This window comes from Ambystoma mexicanum, chromosome 4q, assembly GCF_040938575.1.
Source record: "Ambystoma mexicanum isolate Mex_15411 chromosome 4q, UKY_AmexF1_1, whole genome shotgun sequence".
NCBI classification, from domain to species: domain Eukaryota; kingdom Metazoa; phylum Chordata; class Amphibia; order Caudata; family Ambystomatidae; genus Ambystoma; species Ambystoma mexicanum.
The window spans coordinates 1,125,469,903-1,125,494,836 of record NC_090928.1 but is presented as its reverse complement, the minus strand read 5'-3'; the positions used below and the strand labels follow the sequence as shown (position 1 = coordinate 1,125,494,836).

At 48.0% G+C, this 24,934-nt stretch overlaps 1 protein-coding gene across 1 annotated transcript in view; it reads left to right on the top strand.

Moving 5' to 3' along the window:
* Positions 1-24,934, top strand: part of LBR (lamin B receptor) — a 1,228,970-nt gene that overhangs the window by 1,154,811 nt on the left and 49,225 nt on the right. Inside the window, exon 13 of the mRNA XM_069608704.1 lies at positions 5,269-5,391. Within this exon, the coding sequence (XP_069464805.1) occupies positions 5,269-5,391 (123 nt within the window). The remainder of the gene's footprint in view (positions 1-5,268; positions 5,392-24,934) is intronic.

The window sequence follows — 24,934 nt, the reverse complement described above, 5'->3', positions numbered from 1 at the left end:
CCTCCGACGTATTCCTCATCGACCCTCCCATCCATCCCCGCAGTTCTACTTCCCTTGTTGTTGCAGCTTACGCTCCTTCAGGGTGATTAGTTAGTCCAGAAAGTATTATTGTGGGCTACAAAACGGAACTGAGCAACGGACGCTGCGCGCGGCCTTTATAGGCAGGATGATGTCGACGTCGATACGGCGGCTGTCGAAGGACATCGACTCGGAGGACGTCGACGCGCAGCGCCCTCTAGAGAAAACATTTTCCGAGGCCAGCAGAGCTGGAAGGAGATATCTAAGATGAGGAATACGTCGGAGGAACATCCCGTCGAAAGAACGTTACAAGGTAAGAAGTAACTTGTTCTTCTAAAGGGATTAACTAATGTCTAGCCTCCAAGACCTTTCCAGGTTCCTTTATGGGACTTAAATTTAGTCCTAAATGTGGCTTTAACATCTGCTAGAAGGGTGAGTGAATTACAAGCTCTATCTTGTAAACCCCCTCATACAAATTTTGATAAAGACAAAGTTGTCCTACAGGTGAAGCCTAATTTCCTCCCAAAGGTGGTTTCTGAATTCCACATCACTCAGAAAATTACCTTACCCTCATTCTATCCGCCTCCCCATCCGGGAAAGAGGAAGAAAGGCTACATAGGCTGGACCCAAGGCGGGCTTTAAGCTTTTACATCAGCAGACTTGCTAGGATTAGGCAAGCAGACCAACTGTTCGTAGGTTACTCAGGGCACAAATTAGGACTACCGATAACAAAACAAACCATTTCCAGATGGATTATTTTGGCCCTCCTGGAATGTTACAAACTAGCAGGGAAAGAGCCTCCTCAAAATCCTAGGGCTCATTCAACCAGGGGTATCGCAGCCTCCTCGGCCCTCCAAAGAGGGGTTCCGGTTCGAGACATATGTGCAGCTGCCACATGGTCGTCCGCACATACCTTCACAAGATTTTACAACCTGGATTCCTCCTCTAGTCAAGAGACTAGGTTTGGCAAAGCCGTATTACATTCGGTTCATTCCTAAAAGGAAACATGGCGTTTTTACTCCCACCTCCAATTACATACCACTGCTATGGGACTCTATGTCTATCAAAGATAAGGAATACGTCGGAGGACACAATCCCTTCGAAGAACAAGTTACTTCTTACCTTGTAACGTTCTTTCGATGCAATGTTCCTCCGACGTATTCCTTATCGCCCCTCCCATCCATCCCTGCAGTAATACTTCCCTTGTGGTTGCAGCTTACGCTCCTTCAAGGTCAATAACCAATTCATGTAAAACAACTGTTAACGTCAAAACGGAACTGAGCAACGAACGCTGCGCGAGTTTATTTATACGCATGATGACGTCGGCCCGATACAGAGGCCGTCGAGGGACATCGGCTCGAGGGACGTCGACGCGCAGCACCCTCTACTGAAACATTTTTCTCAGAGGCCAGCAAGCTGGGAGATGATCTATCAAAGATAAGGAATATGCCGGAGGAACATCCCATCGAAAGAACGTTACAAGGTAAAAAGTAACTTGTTCTTCTCTCAACTTGGACATCACATGGTGGTCCAAGGACTGCAAACTGCGGACAGGCAGGCCCTTTCGGCAGCCACCGCTGCAGGACACCATCACTACGGACTCCTCGCTGGAAGGCTGGGGTGCCACTCTGGACAACCACAGCATCCACAGAGTCTGGACCCGGCAGGAACAGGAGTCACATATCAATTGGCTGGAGCTCGGGGCCATTTGGCTAGCCCTCAGAGCCTGCCTTCCGCCCATTGGAGGCAGAACAGTCTTTATACAGACAGGCAACTTCACCAGCATGTACTATGTCAACAAGCAGAGGGGTACCAGGTCCCCTCCACTGTTCAGCCTAGCGGTCAGCATGTGGGAATGGGCCCTGGAGAACAACATCTACCTCATGGCCGTCTCCACCTCCCGGGGGAGGACAACTTGGAAGGGGACCGACTCAGCAGACTGGTAGCGGACAATTACGAATGTCAATTGAACGATCAAGTGCTGCAGGTGGTCTTCAGCACATGGGGCCACCCTCAGGTGGATCTTTTTTCGCTGCATGGAAGAACAGGAAGTGCCATCAGTTTGCGTATTGGCAAGGGCAGTGCCCGGCTCCTTGGGCGATGCAGTACAGATTCAATGGGAGGGCATGACAGCCTATGCCTTTCCTCCCACACCCCTGATACCCAGGGTAATCCGCAGGATAAAGGAAGCTTGTCACCTCAGCATCATTTTGTTAGCCCCCTGGTGGCCGTCGAGACCGTGGTTCTCTGAGCTGCTCAGCCTCACGCACAGACCATCCATTCACCTTCCACTGGGCCCAGCCCATCTCCTGTCCCAGCAGGAGGGCAAACTCCTCCACCCTGCTCCTCAGAAGTGTGCCCTCTCAGCGTGGTTCCTGAGCAGATCACCCTCAAGCCCCTGAACCTCAGGCCAACCTGGGGATCATTGAAGGTGCCAGGAGCAAGGCTACCAGGAGCCAATACAAGAGTGAATGGAGTAGATCCTGTCACTGCGCGAACTCGATGTAGATCGAACCCTCCCCCCTTACGTGCATGCTGGACGATGTGCTCTCCTTCTCTGCGTACCTCCCGCACTCAGGCGTCCAGGTGGACATATTTCGCACCTATCTGGCAGCCATAGGGGCCTACGGAAATTTGGAACCCTATAATCAAGAAGCATTTGGCAGGCTTGTCCAGGCTCTACCCGCCCATCAAAAAGCCACACCCTGTGTGGGACCTCAATGTGGTGTTCGGCGCATTGGCACACAAACCTTTCGAGCCAATGGTGTCTGCTGACATCAGCTTTGCTAGTGGGACTCACCTCTGCTAGCTGAGTCAGTGACATCCAGGCCCTGGTGGCCTCCGCCCTATACCATTTTCCACAGGGATAATTTTCCTGCGGACTCACTTGGCATTCCTGCCTAAGGTACGCTCCGTGTTCCAAATGAACGAGGAAATAGTTTTGCCCACGTTTTTCGCTGACCCAAAGGACGCGGCTCAGAGTCTTGCACTGTCTGGATGTCGGGCACGCTCTGAAATTCTATCTGGACAGGACCAAGGGCTTCCGCAAGTCGGATGCACTCGGTCTCCTTTGGAGGATCCAGGCCCGGGCTATCAAGCATCCAAGGCTTCGATCGCTCGATGGATGGTTGCGGCTATCAAGGAGGCCTACGAGGGACAGCAGAGGCCGCTGCCAGCTAACATGCTCACTCACGCGTTCAGGTCCAAGGCCATCGCCTTCCAGTGGCAGGTCCCGTGGCAAGTCATAAGCAGGGCGGCCACCTGGGCCACCCCTTCGGCTTTCTGTAAGCATTACTGTTTGGATGCTGGCTCCAAGTCAGACATGGCCTTCGGACAGGTGTTTCTGAGGAACTTATTTGCTTAAGGAGGGTCTCCTCTCCACCCTGGGGCTACATTCAGTTGTAATCGCCCATGCAGTATGGAGGAAAGGGGACGGGACGTAAGAGTAATTACAAGTTACTCACTGTAGTGACTAACATACACTTAGTTCCCTTTCCTCCATACATCCCGCCATCCTCCTCCCCCTAAAAATACTGGTGTCATTAGGCAATGTAAAATATTGTCGACAAGTCAATGGGGACTGAGGAGTGGCGCCGGTGGGCAGAGCCAGGGTAGCGCATGCTCCCAGGGCCACACCCCTGTGCGCGCTTCTAAATTTAAAGGGGAAGAAGGTTTTTCTGGTGAAAAAGTTTCCGTCTCCCGTCCCATGCAGTATGGAGGAAAGGGGACTAAGAGTATTTTAGTCAATAGGGTGAGTAACTTATAATTTCTTGGAAGCTAGTCTTTTTGATTGCGGTATCATCTGCAAGACGAAAATGTGAGCTTCAAGCTCTCTGTTGAACATCTGTTCCTAACTTTCCACAAGGATAAGGTTGTGCTTCTCACTCACTCTTCCTTCCTTAAGTGGTTTCTGAATTCCATTTGAACCAGTCAATGGGCCTCATTACGAGGTTGGAGGTAGACATGGCGCTATTCACGCCATGGCTGCCTCCAAAATCGTTCTGACTCCGGTCTGGTGGATGGAGCAATTACCAGTCCATTCTCAGGTCAGAGGGACCGGTAATTCCCCATTCACCACAGCCATTCCCCATTCGAGCCCCCATAGGGCTCAATGGGAAGGGGGAAGGCGGCAATAACGGTACCGCAAATTGCGGTACCGTTATTGACCCCAGTATCCCTTTGCGGGTCCCGTTCTTAACGCCTGGTAAAACCAAGGGTTAAGGAAGGACCCGCAAAGGGAACTCGTAGTAGGGCAGTAAGAGATTACCGGCACCGGTGCCCTTACCGGTGCCGGTAATCCCTTACCGCCCACCTCGTAATGAGGCCCAATATCTTTACAGGTCTTCTTCCCGAACCCGGTCTCCGATGCCGAGAGGGTTCTACACAACCTAGACGTCAGACGAGCTCTGAAGTTGTACCTCGACAGAAAAAGCAAACTCAGAAGCTCTTCACAACTCTCTATTACATTTGTTGACCCAAAAGGGAAACCAGCCTTGAAAGCGTTCATATCTCGTTGGATAGCTTCATGTAAGCTTAATGTATTTCCGAGGCCTTCATATTTCAAGGCCCTCCACCCCCAAAAGGGATTCATGCACATCTGGTCTGTGGCAAAGCGGCTGCTGTTGACTGCCAAAAATACGTCCCTTGGGAGTCAATTGCCAAGGTGGCTACGTGGACCTTCACATTGGCTTTCTGCATTTGTCTTGATGTGAGTTCCCGAACCGATGCCCAATTTGGACAAGCAGTTCTGTTCCAATAAGTGAAATTTCCATCCACTCGTAATACCTATGGTCCATGCTTGGGAATCTCCCACAAATATGGAGGAATGGGGACGGGATGTAGGAGTATGACAAAGTTACTTACTGTAGTGATAACCTTACTCCTAGTCCATAGTCCAAGGGTGATGGGCGGGGCAGAGCTCAGGAAGGCGGGGCTACGGCCACATGCGGTGGCCCCGCGTAAAAATAAAAGGACAAAAAAGTAAATTTTTTGATGCTTAAAAAGAGCTCCAATCCCGTCCCAAAGGACGGAATATCCCACAAGTATGGAGGATAGGGCACTATGGACTAGTAGTAAGGTAGTCACTATGGTGAGTAACTTTGTCAATCTTTTAGAGATGCAAAGCAGAAAGAGGAAGGAATAATTGCACAAGAATCAACAGACGGGTAATTTGTCCTATTTTCAGTACAGTTGACTTTAATTCCGATCAATTTACATGTTCTCTCTTTAAAGTCTCAATTTTTCCAACAGGTTTAAAAACAATCCCTACTGCAACTGGAAAATGCCTTCTTGTCACTGGATGGTGGGGCTTTGTCCGTCACCCTAACTACTTGGGTGATATCATTATGTCACTGGCATGGTCTCTCCTATGTGGTAAGTCTTTAATACATTATCAAGGGCTATTGAGTACTTTTTTAAATTAACTTTTAAAACCGTGTTGTTTAGTCTCTTATTTACATGCACTAAATGATGCACTGTTCCAATCTGAAATGCTTCCCTTGAGAAGATGCATTCTTAATGCGGAAACAATCAGCTAGTAGTGTGAGTGAACTCCATTTGCTACACAAAACTCTTGACCAGCAATTCACAAACATATATTTGAACATCCACACATGGTTTAACAATTCCAGTTAGATCATCAAATATTTCATAAAAATAATATTCAGTGTATTATTGATCAATATGCACTCTTAAGAGTCGCATCATTTAACATCCTGGTATTTTACTAGATCTCCCTAAATACCTGCATTATATAGATGCGCCTATGATTAACAATATATATATATATATATATATATATATATATATATATATATATATTTCTGAGGCTTGTGGAATCTGCTTAGATCACATGCTGTGCATAGGCCGACATCTAGTGGAAGCTGCGGAGTATTACAGTTTGTTTTTCGAAAGTCGAAAATGGGCGTCGACACAGGCGTGCCAGTAATACTATCCCTAGTGTGACGTCCACTGTACCCAAGATCCCTCACGCGTCTAGGATCCTCAGATTGTTTTTTTCCGCCATACTGGTCGGAAGCATCTTGCGGAGTTCCCTGGCCTTAGCCATACTTTTGCTGTTATTATAATTATAATTCTTATTCATTCCCTTCCCCACCCCAACGTCGAACCTCGACGACGGCTGGAGAAGTCATCGACCGTCGACTGCTGCACGACGGATCTGGGCCTCGGAAGGCCGCTGGCCTCGGCCCGGGCCTAGTAGGCCGCTGGCCTCGGCCCTTACAAGTAGGGAGAGTGGGGGGTGGTACATACTCTTCACTCTTATATATTCCTACACTTAGCAGCCCGCTGCCTTAAGGTGCGTATGGAGGGTACACCTTTTCAATTCTGCCCCAAGTGCAATCGCAAATACCCTTGGGTCGACAGGCACGCCACGTGCAATCTCTGCTTGCCGAGGGATCACCCCGAAGCGAACTGCAGAGCGTGTAGTAGGTTTAAACCTAAGACACTTAAGGACCGTTCGACAAAGCGTTGGGCCCACCACGCCAGGCAGGAGGCCATGGCAGCGGAGGGCGCCTTTAGCGATGGCAGCGACGCCGTACTTTCGGACGGTGAGGGCATTATGGCGTCGAAAGACAGCCGGCAAGCGCAGGTCCCCGACCTCGGAAGGTCGTCCGGCAGGGCGGCTATGGGGAAGACCCCCGGCGACGCAAGCGCTACACACCTAACACACACTAAACACACTAAGACCAACCGGACCTCGACGACGTCGACTTCCCGGAAAGAGGCACAAAAAGAACGGTCCGACTCGGTGTCCTCTGGGCGCTCTCGATCGAGATCACCTCACGACGCAAGGCAATCATCCACTCTTGCCAAGAGTGCCTCGCTACACACATTAACGGAAGTTCGATCGTCGGGAGACGAAGACGACTTCCACCCCCAGGCCGCGCTCCAAGATACCGAGACCGCGGTTAACACCAGTGAGGCCCCACGCACACAGATACCTCTCCAGACCCTCGGCGCCAGGCGTCGAAAGTCTCTGGGGCCTCCAAGGGACAGGGAAAACATTTTTCCACGCACGGGGAGGGGGGGAAACAGCGTAAAGCACAGCCTTCCACTCCTGTAAAGCCATCCTCTCACCCTAGGCAGACAAGCAAACACAAGTCTACCCTTGAAAAGTCCCATAAATCAGCACCTACTAAAGTAATACCCTGTTCCAGGGAATGGTCCAGTGAAGACATAGACAGGGTTATGTCTAGAATGTCTTCCTTGGCTGATTTTTATGATAAGAACCCAGAACATTTTCTTTCATATAACCCTCAAGGGGCCACACCCTCAGGCTCCTCCGATCCTATCCCGCTAAGTAAAATGCCCCGGTTCGAAAGACCTGAACCCTTCGACGTTCAGCCTTACTCCATATTCTACTCCACTCCCCAGTTACCAGGGACAAGTTTTCCCTGAAGAGGACCAGGAGTTTGAAATTATGGAAGAACAAACCGGGACAGATTACTATGCAGATGATGAGGACCTGGAGGAGGGAGAAGATGAGCAGGAAATTTACAGAATAGATTCCCCAGTACAAAGCGAAGCCCCAGTTACCGACTCTCCAGTTGATAACCAGCCCCTCCTTAACGAGGTTCTCGCTCGAGCAGCGGAACATTTCCACATCGACACCCACGGTGTACAGGAGGAAAGGGACTTCGCGGAGGAGTTTGTAGGAGAGAGGAGACCGGTCGCTCAGACCATCCCTATCCTCAAATCCATCCAGCGAAGAATAGATCCTTCCCTGGTGAATCCTAACCTCACCAGAGCTGTCAAACCCAGAATTGAAAAGATTTTCCGGGCAGCCCAGTCTGACCCTCTGTATATAAGGGGACATCTGAAACCAGATTCCCTAGTGGTTACCAACACTAGAAAAAGGGCTGGCACGCCCTTATCTTCATCAGAAGCTCCTCCCGACAAGGAGAGCAAAAAACTTTACGGGTTTGGCAGGAAGGTAGCCTCAACGTCCGCCTACCAAGCAAGGATTGCGAATTCCACCACCCTGTTGGCTAGTTACAACTGCCATCAATGGGAAGAAGTCGCGGCGCTCATTGCCTCTGCTCCAGAACCGTTAAAGGGCCAGCTGGCTCGAATCTCGGCAGAGGGGAGAGCCGTGTCTGGTTGCATTTTAAAAGCAACTTTCGACGCCGCGGACAACGCAGGGAGATTGATAGCAGAAGGTACTGTTATCAAGAGACATGCGTGGTTACGGCAGTCGGGATTCAAGACAGAAACCCAGGCTTCTTTAATAGACAAGCCAGTGGAACCCGACCTATTGTTTGGGAAAGCGGTCGAAGACGCACTTAAAAATGCCAAAGATGAATATGAGACTCTCAAATCCCTTGGCCAGCTTACCAACAAACCCCCTAACCAGAGGGGGAACAGTAATTTTCGTCGCCCACGCGGCCAAAATTCACAAAGAGGCAACTATGCCCAGGGACAGGGTACACAATGGAATAACAACCAGCAGTCTACCCAGAGTTACGGCAGGGGTAACAAGAGAGGTCGTGGAAGAGGCAGAGGCAGCCCCAACAAGGGAGGTGGCACGCCCCCACCAAAACAGTGACGCTCAGTTCAAGGTCCCTTGTCACGCAACCCCAGTAGGGGGACGCATTTCCACCTTCACCCAGGCTTGGGAAGGGATCACCTCAGACAGATGGGTGCTGTCAACAGTATCCGCAGGATATTGTATAGAACTACTGCAGCGTCCCCGGAACCATCCTCCACGACAAAGAGTGCACTCCCTAGAGCATCAGAGGATCCTTCTCGAGGAGATCGCCACTCTGCTAGAAAAGGACGCGATAGAACTCGTCCCAGGACACCAGGTAAACAAGGGTATCTATTCAACTTACTTCCTTGTGCCAAAGAAAGATTTGACAATGCGCCCAGTATTGGACTTACGGCCTGCCAACAAGTATGTCAAGCCCCAAAAATTCCGTATGACCACGCTACAAGAGGTAATCCCCCTCCTAAAAAAGGGGGATTACATGGCAACCTTGGATATGAAAGATGCTTATTTTCATATTTCCATGCTCCCAGCGCACAGAAAGTACTTGCGCTTCAAGGTGGACAGTCGCCACTACCAATTCAAGGTACTGCCCTTTGGGATAGCTTCAGCACCAAGGGTATTCACCAAGGTACTGGCGGTGGCAGCTGCACACCTACGCAGGGAGGCAATCCCGGTGTACCCTTATCTGGACGACTGGCTCATAACGGGGGAAACCCCAGGAATTTGCAGGTCAAACATTCAGAGGACTATCGACCTCCTCCACGAATTAGGCTTCTCTATCAACGAGAAAAAGTCAAGTCTGGTGCCAAGCACCTCAAAACAGTTTCTAGGAGCTATCCTAGATACTCAGAAAGGATTGACCTTCCCTTCGGAAGAGAGAATTCGGAATATACTTCTGCAAATTCCGCATTATCAGTCAGGTCAACAGATAACAGTACGCAAAGCTATGCGGTTACTGGGCATGATGGCGTCATGCATTTACCTGGTCCCCCACGCGCGTCTGCGCATGCGTCCCATGCAGGAATGGTTGGCGAAACAGTGGTCTCAGGCAAGTGGTCAGTGGGACGATCTAGTGGTCGTTTCGCCAACACTCGTACAGAGCCTACACTGGTGGACAAGAGAGAATCTCGCAAAGGGGAAACCCTTTTACGATCCCGAAGTACAAGCCGTGGTGACTACAGATGCATGCCTGACTGGGTGGGGAGCTCACCATCTCCACCACACAGCTCAGGGTCTCTGGTCTCACTCAGTAGCCAAGAACCACATCAATCTGCTAGAGCTTCTGGCAGTATTCCGAGCGCTAAAGGCGTTCGAGCCCCATCTACTGAACTTGTCGGTGCAGATCAGGACGGACAGCACGACAGCCATGTTCTATCTGAACAAGCAAGGGGGGACTCGTTCGCCAAATCTGTCCAAGCTTGCCCAGAAAATATGGATATGGGCACTCAGACGGAACATCTTCCTGTCATCGCAACATGTTCCAGGGGAGTTCAATTCCCTAGCGGATGCTCTAAGCAGAGACTCCCTCCCAGAAGAACACGAATGGGTCCTTCACAGAGACGTAGTAGAAGATCTCTTCTCTCAGTGGGGTTTCCCCACTATAGACCTATTCGCCACAAGCGAAAACAAACAATGCCCAGGATTTGCATCCAGGTTCCCCCAGCCGGACTCCCAAGGGAATGCCCTGTGGATGAACTGGTCAGGGATGTTTGCGTACGCTTTTCCACCAACTCCTCATCAGGAAGGTGGTGTACAAGATGAACAAGGAATCGATGACGCTCATCCTAGTTGCTCCCATGTGGGCGAGACAACCATGGTTTCCACACCTACGCAGGATGGCGGTGTGCGAGCCCATCAGACTCCCAGCCTGGTACAACCTACTGTCCCAGCAACAGGGTCAAACAGTGCATCAGGAACCCAACTCTATGAACCTAGCAGCATGGCTCCTGAAGTCATAGAGTTTGGACATCTCAAATTACCACAGAGGTGTATGGACATTCTAAAGGAGTCCAGGAAACCAAATACAAGGCACTGTTACTTTGATAAGTGGAAAAGATTCGTTATCTGGTGCCAGAATAAACAAATCAACCCGGTTGATTGCACTCCTTCCAACGTTGTGACATACATGCTCCACCTGCTGGATGCAGGGTTGGTTTTTAACTCGCTGAAAGTACACCTGGCAGCCCTCTCGGCTTGTGGTGGAAAGTACCAGTGGTTAAAGCCTTCATGGAAGGAGTAAAGAGACTTCACCCTCCTATTTCGAACCCACCGCCAGGATGGGACCTCAACGTGGTGCTAGCTAAGCTCATGGGACCCCCATTCGAACCCATGCATAAAAGTAGTCTCAAACACCTGACTTATAAAACGGCCTTCTTAGTAGCCATTACCTCCATAAGAAGGGTCAGTGAAATTCAGGCTCTGTCAGTGCAGGATCCTTTCTTTACTATCCACAAGGACAAACTGGTTTTACGCACACACCCTAGGTTCTCACCTAAATTCATATCCAAGTTCCATGTAAACCAGTCCATCGAGCTTCCGGCTTTCTTCCAAAACCTGCAAAGCTCGGCTGAGGTGAAACTACACACCCTAGATGTGCGTAGGGCGGTCCTATACTATGTAAATAAAACCAGACCGCTAAGGAAAACAGATCAACTGTTTGTCTCCGTAGCTACAGGCAGAGAGGGGGATCGCGTCTCTAAGGGCGCTATCTCTAAGTGGATTATCAACTGTATACAGCTGTGTTACTCTCTTTCTGAAAAGACTCTGCCGTTTACACCAAGGGCCCACTCTACTAGAGGCATTGGGGCCACTCTGGCTTTCATTGCAAATGTTCCCCTCGACACCATTTGCAAAGCAGCTACTTGGAGCTCTATTCACACTTTTACTCAGCATTACTGCATCGACACTCATTCCAAGACAGATACACAAGTGGGACAAGCGGTTCTAAGACACCTGTTTGTTCATGACCCTTCTCACATCCCACCTCCTTCTTCTGGTACTGCTCGCTAATCTATGCACAGCATGTGATCTAAGCAGATTCCACAAGCCTCAGAAGGGATACATTACTCACCGTAATCGTATTTCTGATGCTTGTATCTGCTTAGATTCACATGCGACCCACCCTTCCTCCCCTCCGAGAGAAGGCGCATGATTACTTGTAGTCTTACCTTTCTGTCTATCTGCTTGGATTATCTGTACTCACGCTACTCCTCATGCTTCCTCATGTCGGGAAAAAAAAAAAAAAAAATACAATCTGAGGATCCTAGACGCGTGAGGGATCTTGGGTACAGTGGACGTCACACTAGGGATAGTATTACTGGCACGCCTGTGTCGACGCCCATTTTCGACTTTCGAAAAACAAACTGTAATACTCCGCAGCTTCCACTAGATGTCGGCCTATGCACAGCATGTGAATCTAAGCAGATACAAGCATCAGAAATACGATTACGGTGAGTAATGTATCCCATATGTATTTCCTACACATACTGCCGCTGTTAACATGAAAATATGCTTTCCTCTGCAACTGTTAAAAGTTCACCAAATTTGGCGTGCAAAAAATACAAACACTCATGTCAAATGGCAAAGTTATCATGCCTAAAATGATTGCTGGGGAAAAAATTGTGGCGATTTCTATAGATCACAGTAAAATGCCCCAATTTGCCCCAAAATGCACTTCGATTTTCAAATTTTGTATCCTACACGTAGGCCTGATGTGCTGAAGTAGCACATGCAGCAAAACAAATTTAAATAGGTTCAGCCAAATTCCAGATATTCTCAAAAACATTAGATTTTTCTGGATATGCACATGGAGACTGGGGGCACAAACTGTGACAGAATGCCATCTGCTGAGGGCGGAATATCCAGAGCTTTTAGTTTTTTAAGTTCTTGCTATGCTATTGTCAGAGAACTATCATATAAATATGTACATTCCATATTGGGTGTTCTGCTGACAAAACACCTAACTACACATTACCTTTTGAAAGAGTTATGCAGTCATTAGCAATGTTTATCGAGTTTATTGCTTAATTACGTTGAGTAGCGACTTTCCCCTAATTTAAATGAAATATATTTTAAACAATAAAGTTTTAGTGAATTTGTTCAGAGACTGATGAAAAGTTTACTGATGTGTATTCCTGTTTAATTGATGTTCTATGTTATTGTATGTTCAATGTGAAAAGTAAACTTATTAACTGACACACACTTCAATAAAAGAAATGCTAAGAAAAGGACTTGAAAGAATTGTGTGTGGTAAAGCAAGTGAGAAATAGAAAAAATAGCATCTTAGCATCATTTGGAACAGGTAAGTAAAACGGATGGATATTAGGTGCAACACTCACAAATATGCCCAAGATGAGGTCCCATCCAAACCTGCTATGAATGGGGGCCTAGTGCTCAAAAGTCACCACTTCCACAATATGTAATTTGCAGGAGGGTTTACTATGTGATTTACGAACCAGTGACCCAAACCCAACAGTAGTGAGTAAATATTCCAGAAGTTGAATAAAAAGGTAATTAAAGTTCTTACCAGTTTCTCTCCCAGTCCCATCACTCTAGTGGGGGGCTTGCAAGGGGATCCTTGGCCAGACCACCAGGACTTTACACACATAAAACCATATGGCGAGGGAGTAGCAAAAGCTATGCAAACTCACGCTCCCTTACTCCGATTTCCTCAACAACCACTTTGGATGTTCCTGGTTCTAGGGTGATCCAGAGGCTGTGGGTGCAAAGGTCCCTTGGTTGTCTAAATGGGTCCAGGTTTTTGGGATACGGTTCTGAATAAACGGACAGCTTGACACAACCAGATGCAAACATCTGCAGATCCGGCGACCCGAGGAGACTTCCAGGACATGAAGACAGGTTGATATAATATGGCATTTTATACACAAGTGTTTCAAGGCGCGACGAGGCAAGGGAGGGGGAACAGAGGGAAGACAGACAACAATCTTGCCAGGCCAGGTGACATTGATATTGTGGAAGTGCAGGGGAAGGGGGAAAGGGAAAGTGCGGAGCGGGAGGGGAAGTGCAGAAAAAAGGGTAAGCAGTAAACATAAATAGAATAAATAAAAACAATAGGTAAAAAGTGCAGCCAGCTTGTGGCAAGTGCAGGGGTAAGTGCAGACATCAAGTGTCAAGAGCTGGTGGGGACTGTAGGGATACAGAAACAGCCCCCAAGTGCAGGGGTTGCCCGGGAGGCAGTGCAGGTGTGCAGCTGGCGTAGTGGGGACCTGGACCCAAGATCAGAGGGTAGCCAGGTGACCAGCACAGTTTCAATCAGGAGTTCAGCAGGGGAGAGGAGTAGAGAAAGCAGAAGTAAAGAGGAAGGTCTTGAAGTGCTTCCAGATCCGGAGATGGTTCTCCTCAAGTTTCAGGGAGGTTGTTCCAAAGGGAGGCCCCAGCCGAAGGAGATCTACCACCAACTCGTTGCTTGGAGAAGCGACTGACCCTGAGGGAGTTGGAGGCGGATGAGCGAAGAGTTCGAGAAGGAAGATATTTTTGAAGTGAGAGTTGAAGGTATTGAGGCCCCAGGCCCCAGAAGGCCTTGTGGTTAATGCAGAGGGTTTTGAATTTAATCCGTGCAGCCTCTGGGAGCCAGTGCAGAGATTTCAGTCCTGGGGAGATACAATCCCTGGGCTTGAGGCCAAGGACAAGTCTTGCAGTACTGTTCTGGATGAGTTGCAGAGGGCGGAGAGTAGAAGCAGGCAGATTTAGAAAAGGGACTGTTGCGTTAGTCCAGCCTAGAGAGAAGTAGAGCTCTGAAGACATTGAGCTTCTGGGGGAAGGAGAGGAAAGGAAGAATACCTCTGAGGAGGTGCGGCTGGTAGTGTGACTTCTTAGAGACGTCAGAGATGTGAGGATTGAAGGAGAGTGTGGAGTTGAAGATGAGCCCCAGGTTTTTAGCCTCACAGGTGGTAGAAGGAAGAGGGCCAAGAGAGGCCGGCCAGAGAGTGACAGGAAAAGAGGGAGCAGGTGTGCTGATGAGAATCTCGGTCTCACTGGCATTAAGGCAGAGATCATTGGCGGCATTGGCGTTGCAGTTGGAGTCAGCCAGGTCAGTGCATACTGATCAGTAATCCATTGAATATGATTTTTATGAAATATTGGATCTAACCGGAATTGTTAAACCATGTGTGGATGTTCAAATATATGTTTGTGAATTGCTGGTCAAGAGTTTTGTGTAGCAAATGGTGGCAACAAGCGATCCATGTGCAAACAATGGCGCAGGTGTCTTGTTAAACAATTAGAAGATTCACCAAGTTCTAAGAATGAACTCGAAACGACGACCGGCACAGTGAGGTAGCCCAGGAGGGAGCTGGGCAGTCCACCGGGTGGTTCAGTGACACTTCCAAAGGCTAAGCAGGCACAGATCCTCGAGCAGGGGTCAGACAGGTCTCCAGTCAAGGATCGAAGCACTGACAAGGGCCTCCTGGAGATCAGGAAAGAGGAGAAGGGCTTCAATGAGACTTGGCTGGAGGTAATGCTGGTCAGCTGCAATGGTCATCTTCAGGGTTACAGTTTGTAGGGGTCTTGGCTCCAATGCTGATTTATCAAATGGCTGCAAGAGTCCTTAATATATCTAGGAATTGTACAGGAGCTGCCCCAAGTTCCATCAATGGTAAGGATCTGCACCATCCAAACTGGCAAGTGCTTCCCAATCATGGACAGCATCTACCCAGCAACAGTCACACCGTGGCTCTGATGTGGACTGGATCACATCCGACCACATGCACAGACTGCCACTTGGCCCGTGAAAGCAGAAGCTTCACCCGGGGAAGTGCTTTCCACATCTGGCAATTCCGAGCCAGAGAAGGCAGGAAGAAGGCCAAGGTGCAAAATGGCTAAAGTACGGGCAAATGTTTTGTGGCATGGCCATTTTAGGGTAGATGGTACTCTAAAATGCAATGCCAAAGTGCACAAGTAAAAAGTAAAATAAAAGCTAGAAAGATATCTGCTGGACCAATTGTGCTTGTAACAACAAAATGGCAAAAGAAAAATAAATAAGGATACACAGTATCCTAATAGAACCTCACTTGAAGATGATTTGTGCTGCTTTAAAAATACAAAAATTCCATTAAAGGAAACAGTGTCTCCCAGTACTGATAATCTTAAGAGCTGATCGGTTTCAATAAAAGTGATAAAAAAAAGTAAGGGAAGTAAAGCTCAGGGCTTTACGTAACTCAAAATTGTCAGGTCAGAAAGCAGACCGCAGCAAAACGATAGGGCGTCCCATGTAAGTCTATGGAAGGAAAAATGTAATCTTTCCGACACTCGCCCCCAAAACAACCAGACTAGGTAAAGGGGGATCAAATACACCCCTGGATGGGTTTCCGGTTACAGTTCATTATACAGGCTTATCGTGGGCAGACGAGCAGCATTGCTATGTTGGAGACTGTCCTATACTCAATGGTGAAGGCAAAGTTTTGAAAGTTTAACGATCACCTGAGTAGTTCCGGACTGTGTAACTTCATGTTAATCTCGCATTTTAATGGATTAAGGTCAATTTGTATGTTGAAGTGAGTCACAAAGAGGTAGACTACACACTCCTTTGCCACTGTGACTTACCTTAACTCCCTGTCCTGAAGTTGATGGCTTACAAAACAGATGGGATGTTGCCTGCTTTTGTCATCTAAGTGCGAGAGGTCTGCTCCTATTCCTTGGCAGAAATGTGATAATTTCTCTCTTCCTTAGAGACCCCCAGCACTTTTGCTGGACTCTAGGACTTTTTAATGTTTAACCTGGAGAGAGCAAGACCTTTTTCCCACTCTCTCATGTATTTTTCTGTGATTTGGACTCTGTGTTTCTTGTGACTTTGGAGTCTGACAAACTTCATAGGCATCATCTTTACATTGTGACACATAGCCCCTTCAGTGCAGTGGCACAGGGAAGTCTCTTAGATTTCCCAAAGGTTTAAATACCTTCCCTTGGGGAAACTGTTTCCAAGCGCAGTGAAGTTAAATTGACTCTTACAATTTGTAACTTTCTAGACCCAGCACACACTATCTTACCATAGGGTGCTGGAGGGGTTACTTAGTATTTCCTTTTTCTAGTTTATCATGTAACATTTTTATTTGACCCTTTTATACAAATAATGGCTGGTGGCAGTGGTTTACTTTTTTACTACCATTGTGTGTTTTTACTGCGGCTGCGTCCGCAGCTGCAGTAAGGCACCCATGGGTGGCCATTTTGTCAAAATGGCCCCAGTCTTTTTTCGTCATTTCTTGCTGGAAAGGTCCTTCTTGAGATTTACTCTGCGTGCCAAACCAGGTTTGGTCCTTGTGTTTGTTTTGTCTTTGGTGGGATTCACAAGTGAATCCCACCTCTGTCTCCACTATGTCTGGCAAGGACAGCCACCCTGCTGTGTGATTGACAGCTAGGCTGGAATGAATGGGAGAAACCTGCATAAAAGACAAGACTTTTTGGCGTGGAAGGCAGAGTCGACCACTGGAAGAAGGAATCCGAAGAAGAACTTGGAAGAGACGCCAGCTGCAACTCCTGGACCATTGGTTTGCCTGGTGAACCCCTGCTGCTGTGCTGTGCTGAAGCTCTAATTCGCCTCGATTAGAGAAGCCCTGCAAGGACGGCTTCTCCCCTTGCGTTGGTGGGACCAATCGACTACAAAATGAACTCGTTTGGACATCCTGTCGGAGCTGGCTGTACTTCCACTGCTGCTGGAACCGAAGTGCCAGGGAGAGGAACACCAAACAGAGTGCATCACTTTTAAGATGGATCCGAGCTGCTGGAAGTTCCCCCGGACTCCCAGTAAGCTGGACTGACCAAGCCTGAGCCACCTCAACAGAGTGCTGGACCCAAGATGCAAGGAAAGTCCAGAGTGGTATCCGCCAGACCACAGTGTTGCTATTTGCTGAGACGCGAGGAGCTGAAACCGCGAAGTGCAGTTGAATAAAAGTTGGTCCTTTTTTGCAGCTGACCGTTCCGTTGTGTTGTAGGAGTCCCCGGAAGTCCTCCCTCTTGTCCCCACGACTGAGGCCCAGGAAAACAAAATCTACAGAGCCACACAGGAACAAAAGCCAGCTGGAACCATTTCTTGTAACCAAAAGGTACTGTACAGTCTAAGAGAACTTACCTCTTGTCTTGTAGACTTACTTGATCTCAGTTGAGACTTGTCTTGGCTGCTTCTGTAGAGTTGCTTGCATCTTCTACCTCTCAGTTTATGACCCTACATTGATTTTACTTTTTTTACAAAGATTTCTAAAACATTGTGCAAGACTTTTACTTACCTGCAAGAAGTGCTTCAGCTCACCTAGACCTTTGCCCAATTGACATTGGCTGGCCTGGCTCCCTGAATGACTCTTCTCTCCTCTGCTTGTGGTTTACCTTCCTGCCAGGAAAGGGTTAATTTACTTCGCATTGGGGGGTTCAAAAGTACTTACCTGCTTCAGAATATTTGTGTGATCCCTTGTTGTATTCTGAGTCCTCTTTACTTCAACACTCATCTCAGTATTGCTCTAGATGTACCAGTGATATATTAATGTCCACAGTGTCCTAGCTATTTGTTACCTGATGGTATAGGAGTTATCGTGTGCCATCCCAAATGGGTACTTGCTGATTTAGACAAACTAAGAGTGTGTATTTTGAAGTGTATTTGTGTGTCACTATTATATTGCCCCTTCTGAAGAAGGCTTATTCCAACTGACTGTTAAATTAATAATTGTTTAATCAAGAAACCTTGAGTGTAAGTGTTTATTTGGATACTTGTCACTGTGAATCTGTGTAACCCCCCTACTGCTCACATTGACCCCCCCTTGAGATAAGCCTGGCTACTCAGCCACGCTACCAACCTGTGTAGTTCAGACTTATACCAAAGGTTGGGTCCCTATTGCCAGGAAGTCAAGGTTGTTGTAGTGCACCCAAAGGGTACTGCTCAAAATCTTGCCTAACAAGCATCAGTTTGGTACAATAAAGGGTCTCTGATAGTCAGCCACCCTGAGAACAGTGGACTGGCATAGGGAATCCTTTAAACCATATAAGGCCTTTTCACATGCCTCTGACCAAGTAACCGTTTCAGTGTTTCCTAAGAGTGGCAGTTTAAGGGGCAGCAATGGTGCCCTAGTCTGCCGTGAAATTCCTGTAATACGCTATTAGGCCTAGAAAACCTCTCCCCTGGGTTTGAGTAGAAGGGGTCTCCCAGCTTTGTACAGCTTCTAATGTGCTGGATAGAAGTTGGATATTGCCCCCATCAACCTCATGCCCATGGTAGGTCACTGAGCATTAACCAGTCTGGAATTTGATCAGCTTAATGGTCAAGAGGGCCTGTTGAACGGCCTGCAATACTACCCTAAAGTGTTTCACATGTGCTTCCTAAGTGGGGCTGAAGACTGAAATGCCATCAGGATAAGCCATGCAGAATTCATCTAGCCCAGGGGTCTGCAACCTTGGGATCTCCATAGGTTTTGGACTGTAACTCCAATCAGGCATGGTCAGAATAGTCAATGGAGAGGGATTATGGGATTCGTAGTCCAAGACATCTGGAGAGCCAACGGATGCAGACCCCTGATCTAGCCCATTCAGGGCATGATTAACCAACCTCTGGAATGTAGCAGGTGCACTCTTTAACCCACAGGGCACTACCCTAAACTGGTAATGACCCTCGGGTCTGGAGGATGCAACCTTTACATGGGTATTTTCTGTAAGGGATATTTGTCAATAACCCGAAGTGAGATCAAAACTACCGAGATACTTGGCAGCACTCAGTTTGTCCACAGGCCAGTCAGTTCATGGTATTAAGGGCCCTATAGTCCCCAAGGAACCTCAAAAGTGTGGTGCCTGCTTTTGGTACCAGAATCACAGTGCTGGACCAAGGACTATTTGAGAGCTCTATCAGCCCATGACCCATCATCTTTGTTATCTCTAATCTGATCCTATCTGAAGCCAGTAGCCGGGTTCCCATTTCAACTCTTTGGATGAATGCCTTCAACTTATTTACATGGAGCAACTGAGGAGACTCTTTTGCTCCAGCTCCATCAAATATCCTCACATAGTCAGTCTTTCACCAATTTGGTAAGAACATGACCATATGTCCTGTAAGGCTCTGTGCCTTTGGCTGGGATTCATGATCAAAATGTCCTGGCCAAGAGTACAACGAAGAAGGGAAGACCTCTATTTATTGCAATGTTTAAACATTGCTTCCAGTCTTCAACTTGTCGTTGGCTTCTGCCATCAGGAGAGCCGCTGTCATGGCCACTGGGCAGGAGCCCAGTACTTCACTTCATGCAGGGTCCCAATGGCACCAAGCTCATTTCAACGTGTGCATGGCACACACAACACCAAAGGCACGTGCAGCAAGGCCGGGTGGGGCCCTGTTCTCACAGGGAAGGCACGTGCAGAAGACAGAAGGAGGAGCTAGGTGGGGCCACAAGGCGGGGCCTAAGGGCAGTGGCTGGAGCCAGGCTATATAAGCCGGCCCAACCCGTATACTGGCGCTTCGCGTTAGTTTGCTGAGAGCAGCGGAACGCTTACCACCGTTCAGAGTCTTACCTGATATAGCACGTGCGCCCTCATTCTCTGGAACCCTCCACCACCTACCTGGTTCTACATGTGCATCTCCAGTCTCCGGATTCCTCGACCATCTTACCTTCATTCAGCCACTCCATCCCCGAGAAATCTGACACCTGCTTTCCGCTGTGCAGTCGCTGCGCACGCCTTACCTGGAGTCGCGCCATCACCAGAAGCATCGCCATCCGCTTCTCATTCCGTAGTCGGGTCGGCACGCCTTACCTGAGGCCACACAATCGCTGGAAGTGCTGTCATCAGCTCCCTTTCTCCGCCGCAGCCGCATTCACCTTACCTGCCTTCTGAAATCCTCCACAGGTACCGCCCAGCATCCTTACCTGCTCCGAACTTCACCAACACAGGGCCTTCATCGGGCGCAGCCTCCACGCGGATCTTCATCTCCGGCAACCTGAAGGAGTTGGACACCGCTCGCCAGCCATCGCCGCTCTGCCGCACCTGAAAGAGAATAAGAGACACAAGGTGAGCGGTCACACAGACTTTAACTCGCTAAAGCAGCACTACTCACGAACTTGGTGCAGTTCCAAAAACTACTTACCAGTAGTGGAATCAACCGGACGAGCCTCTCCTCTCCATCATGCGCTCCTGGGTCATCTTCTACAGGGGAGAGAGAACAATACACCATTACGAACAATCTAACTTGAGACAGTATTGTTAGAAGAATACGGACAACAACCATTATTATAAAAACTTACTGTCAAGACGGAATGGTCGCAGCCGGTCTGTACCTCCACAATTTGGACCAGTGACGCAACTAGGTCCATCCGCAGCACCCCTGCTGAAGAAAGCAGGACGGAGAGCTCATCCTTACATACAAACAGGAACAAGCGCAGCCATTAGGATCCCCGGCAAGACAGCAGTTGGGGGAGAGAAGCGAGCAGAGGGAAGCCAGATCCAGGGAAGGCTCCAACCGTGCACCAACGTCCCTGCAGAGACCAGGTGAGCGTAACAGCCATTCTTTTCCTTAGTCCCATAACATAACCTTTCTCTTTAAGATAGCTGATGTATATGGGGTCTCTCACCCATCCTTCACTAGAGCCAATTGGCCCCTAATTAGTTGACCAAAAATAAATTCAAAGGACCTGAAGCCAGCCCCTTCTTGAGGCACCTCCCTGTAGGCAAACAATAAGCATATCAATAGAATGCCCCACCTCCTTTTCTGGGGCTCTCCAAGAGCTCCAATCACACGTTTTAGTGTCCTGTTGAATCTTTGAACACACCCCTTGGTGCGTGGATGGGAGGCAGATGAAGACATATGACACCCCACACTCCTTCCACATGGCCTGCATATAATTAAACATGAAGTTAGTGCCACTGTCCGGCACAACTTCTCTAGGGAAGCCAACTCTAGTACAGATGCATAATAATAATGTTTTAGCAACTGACTTGGCAGGTACAGTTTTGAGTGAGATGGTCTCAGGATATCTGGTGGCACAATCAACAGCCACCAGGATACACCTGCTGTTTGATGTAGGAGGATCGAGCGGTCCAGCAATATTGATTCCCTGCCCTCTAAAATGGTATACCTACTACTGGGAGTGGTGCCAATTGACCCTGGAACTGACAAGTGGGGCAACTCCTGACGTGGTTTTCTACTTGGAACCAAATATTAGGACAACAGGAACCTCGCCTTATTCCTTTTGGTCCCATGATGACCTGCAAGGTGGACTTCATGTGCCAACTGCAGGAGGAGGGGTCTTGGACTGAGAGACCACCAACCTCCTATGGTCTCCTGCAGTGATCTCTGTGGGTTTACTATACAGCATCTTCCCAATCTGAGAACAGGCCCTGCAAAGATGGACATTCTCTCTGACTTTGACTGAGTTCCTCCCTAGAGTGCCCCCTTCTGCATATAAACTTTGCAGTTAAGGGTGATCATGGGGAGTGAGAACCACAGGCAACATCTCTTGCGCATCACGTTCAAGTGCTTGATCAGGTACCTCAACAACAGTTGCAGGTACTTTAGGGGAGAGGTTTTTTTTGGGAACCGTTGACTTCTTAGCCTTAGGCTTCCCCTTAGGATTAGGATCAGGCTTGGCTCAGGCAGCCTTCATTGTTTGAGACCTTGTACATGGACGTACTACTGTATGACTCACAAGACCCAAGTCATTAAGATAATTTCCCAGCAGGACTCTACCTGCCACTTACCTGTGAACACTTACAGAAATCAGAACCACTCCTCTGTTTTGCTAGTGACGCGCATTACTTTGAATCTTTGAGTGGGGGCATTTGCACATTGGTGGGCCTTAGAGCTGCCCTGGCCAGCTGCTATTGGTTTACCAAAGTGGAATCCACCACAAATAAACTAGCCCCAGTGTCCCTGAGGGCAGTGGTATCGGTACCATCTACCAGTACACTATCCTGAAAGTAGCACTTGGTACTATCAGGGATAGCTGCATTTGCAGCAGCAACTTGCTTATCCAAGGCACACAAGAGTTACTTCTGTGCCAATGCCTCTGGGCAAGGTGTCAAAAGTTAAGGCTGCCCCTGTGAGAATAGTCACAGGAGAATTTGTTGCGAATGTTTTGGCACATTTTTCTGTATATATGTGGTGGGTGTGTTTAGGGAAATCATTATTGCGGGAGTGTTAAGAGGGAGGGCTGTGGCGGGTCTACCCCCATATGTATGCGGCAAAACAAACCTGTAAAATAAAAATCAACCAATTCTCCTGCAACCGAATAAATTAGATGTAATCAACCCAAACACCTCCCCATAAGGGAATACTAGAATACACCCTGACCTCTGGGGTCCCTGGTCACATGGCCTTTGGCTCCACAGGTAGTACAAGATCCTGTGGATCTCTGTATGTCGGGAATCTTATTGTGGCCAGACTCTTGTCCAACTACCCTTGGCAAAATCTCCATGTGACATGCTCCCTTTGAAACATTTGGTGGGCCTTTAAAGGCTTCTACCAACCCACATAAATATTTAAGAGAATAATTGGCCTATGTAACCCAAGTTACATTTTCCTTCTTGTGGTCTCTAAACCTCTTTAAGTTCTCAGTAGGAGACTTTGCAAACTTATAAGAGCAGAACCTGGTTTAATCTTTAAAAATCTTTTCTCTCTGGTTTAAATAACACCACAATAGCACGGCAGCCACTCTGACAAATTTGCTTAACTTCTCAGCAGACATCCCAAGACTACTTCTTGTACCTCACTAGCAAACTTAAATGCAGTCCATCATTCTATGATCTCGTTCTTCCCATCATAAACATTCAACAGATGCTTAGGAATTCTTGGATGGGAGGAGGACCAAGAGCCATTCGCAGGCCCTTTGGAGGAGCCTTTAGGCCCATTCAGCCTGGCCAACTCCAGCTGGAAAGTTCTGGCCTTCTTTCTCGACTTTATTAAACTCCACGCTTGCCATCACATACTTGAGTTTAATTTCCTGGAAAATAAGCTCCTCCTTTTTCAAGAGTTACATGTCCTTGGACATATTGACAAACGATTAAGCTTTCACACCAAAATCAGTTTGTACCCTTATTGGGTACAAAAAATACATGACTATTACTATTGCTGGGCCCTGAAACAGCATAATCTTTTCACTACTAGCCGGTAATTACCTCTTTCTAGACAGCTGACGATCAGTCTCTGTACTATTTCACTTTTGTTACCAGATGTCCTTCTCTGAACACAATTGCTTTAATCAACTTTGTGTAGAGCAAGGGTTTCCCGAGTGTATGTTACCATTATATAAAATAGGTTAATTTGTACATGCTTAAAACCTTTAAAGCTCAGAGTTCTGTCTCACTGGAACTATTCAATCACTCCTTTGGATCTACACTGTGTGCCAAAGGCACTATCCCACTGCTGAGCACCAACTGCTGTTAGGGAGAATTCTCATTTTATGGCTAATTTCCCTTAGCTATAGAGTCCCCCAGCAGCTTTGCTGGATTTGAAGGGTTTGTTTTTTTCTCCTGCTAAGTGTGACCCTTTTCCCCACTCTTAGGCATAATTTCTATGTGTGTTCTGGGCTATTTTTTGTGTTTAATGTCTATGGGGTTTATCTCACCCTCATAGGAACCATCTTTATACATGTGTTACACAGCACCTTCAGTGCAGTGACACAGGGGTGTCGTAGCGACCCCCAAACATAGACTCCATACCCTGGGACTGACTACTGTCTCCCAGGGCATGTAAAGTCCCCATTGACTTTACTAGTCAATTTTTATGAACTAAACCAGTACAAACCATCTTACTATGGAGGTACTGGGAAGGGTTAATAATTTTTCCCTGGTGTACAGTCCCTCTCTCAAAGGTTTCTGGCTGGTGGCAGTGGTTACTACCGTAAATATTCGACCGCAAATATTTCCCTAGGGGATTTTCCCATTGTTCGAGGCTACCACTTTTATTGACCGCCTCTAACATACCGCCGGTTTATTTTATTATTAACTTTATTCCGGTAGGTTTTATTTGCTCGAACTTTAATATAAATTCTTTCTCGTGTCTTTCTCTAAACTCCTAACCCAGGTCGGGGATCCTCCTTTCGGCGCCACGGAGTCTGGGGTGGGTCCATTGTGTGGGAGGGGGAGTAGGACCCCTGGACAGGGTTGCCGCAGCAACCCATGTCTCACTCTAACCTGATAGGCTGGAGGGTCTCCCACCAAGATGACCACTCCACTGTGTGAGTGACAGCTAGGCTATATGAATGGGGATCTTTTTGCATAGAAGCAGGGTCCTGAGGACTGGAAGAGCAAGATGTCGCCACTGGAACTGAGGAACCGAAGAGGAGAGAAGCCAAAGACATCTGCAAGACTGAACCACCGGTGAAGCCCTGCTGCAGCATCTCACCACTTTACTCCACACGACGAGAGGAGATCTTCCCCTTGTGAGAAATTGCTAGAGTGCCATTTGTGTTTGGTTTTCACTGTGCCGATTTG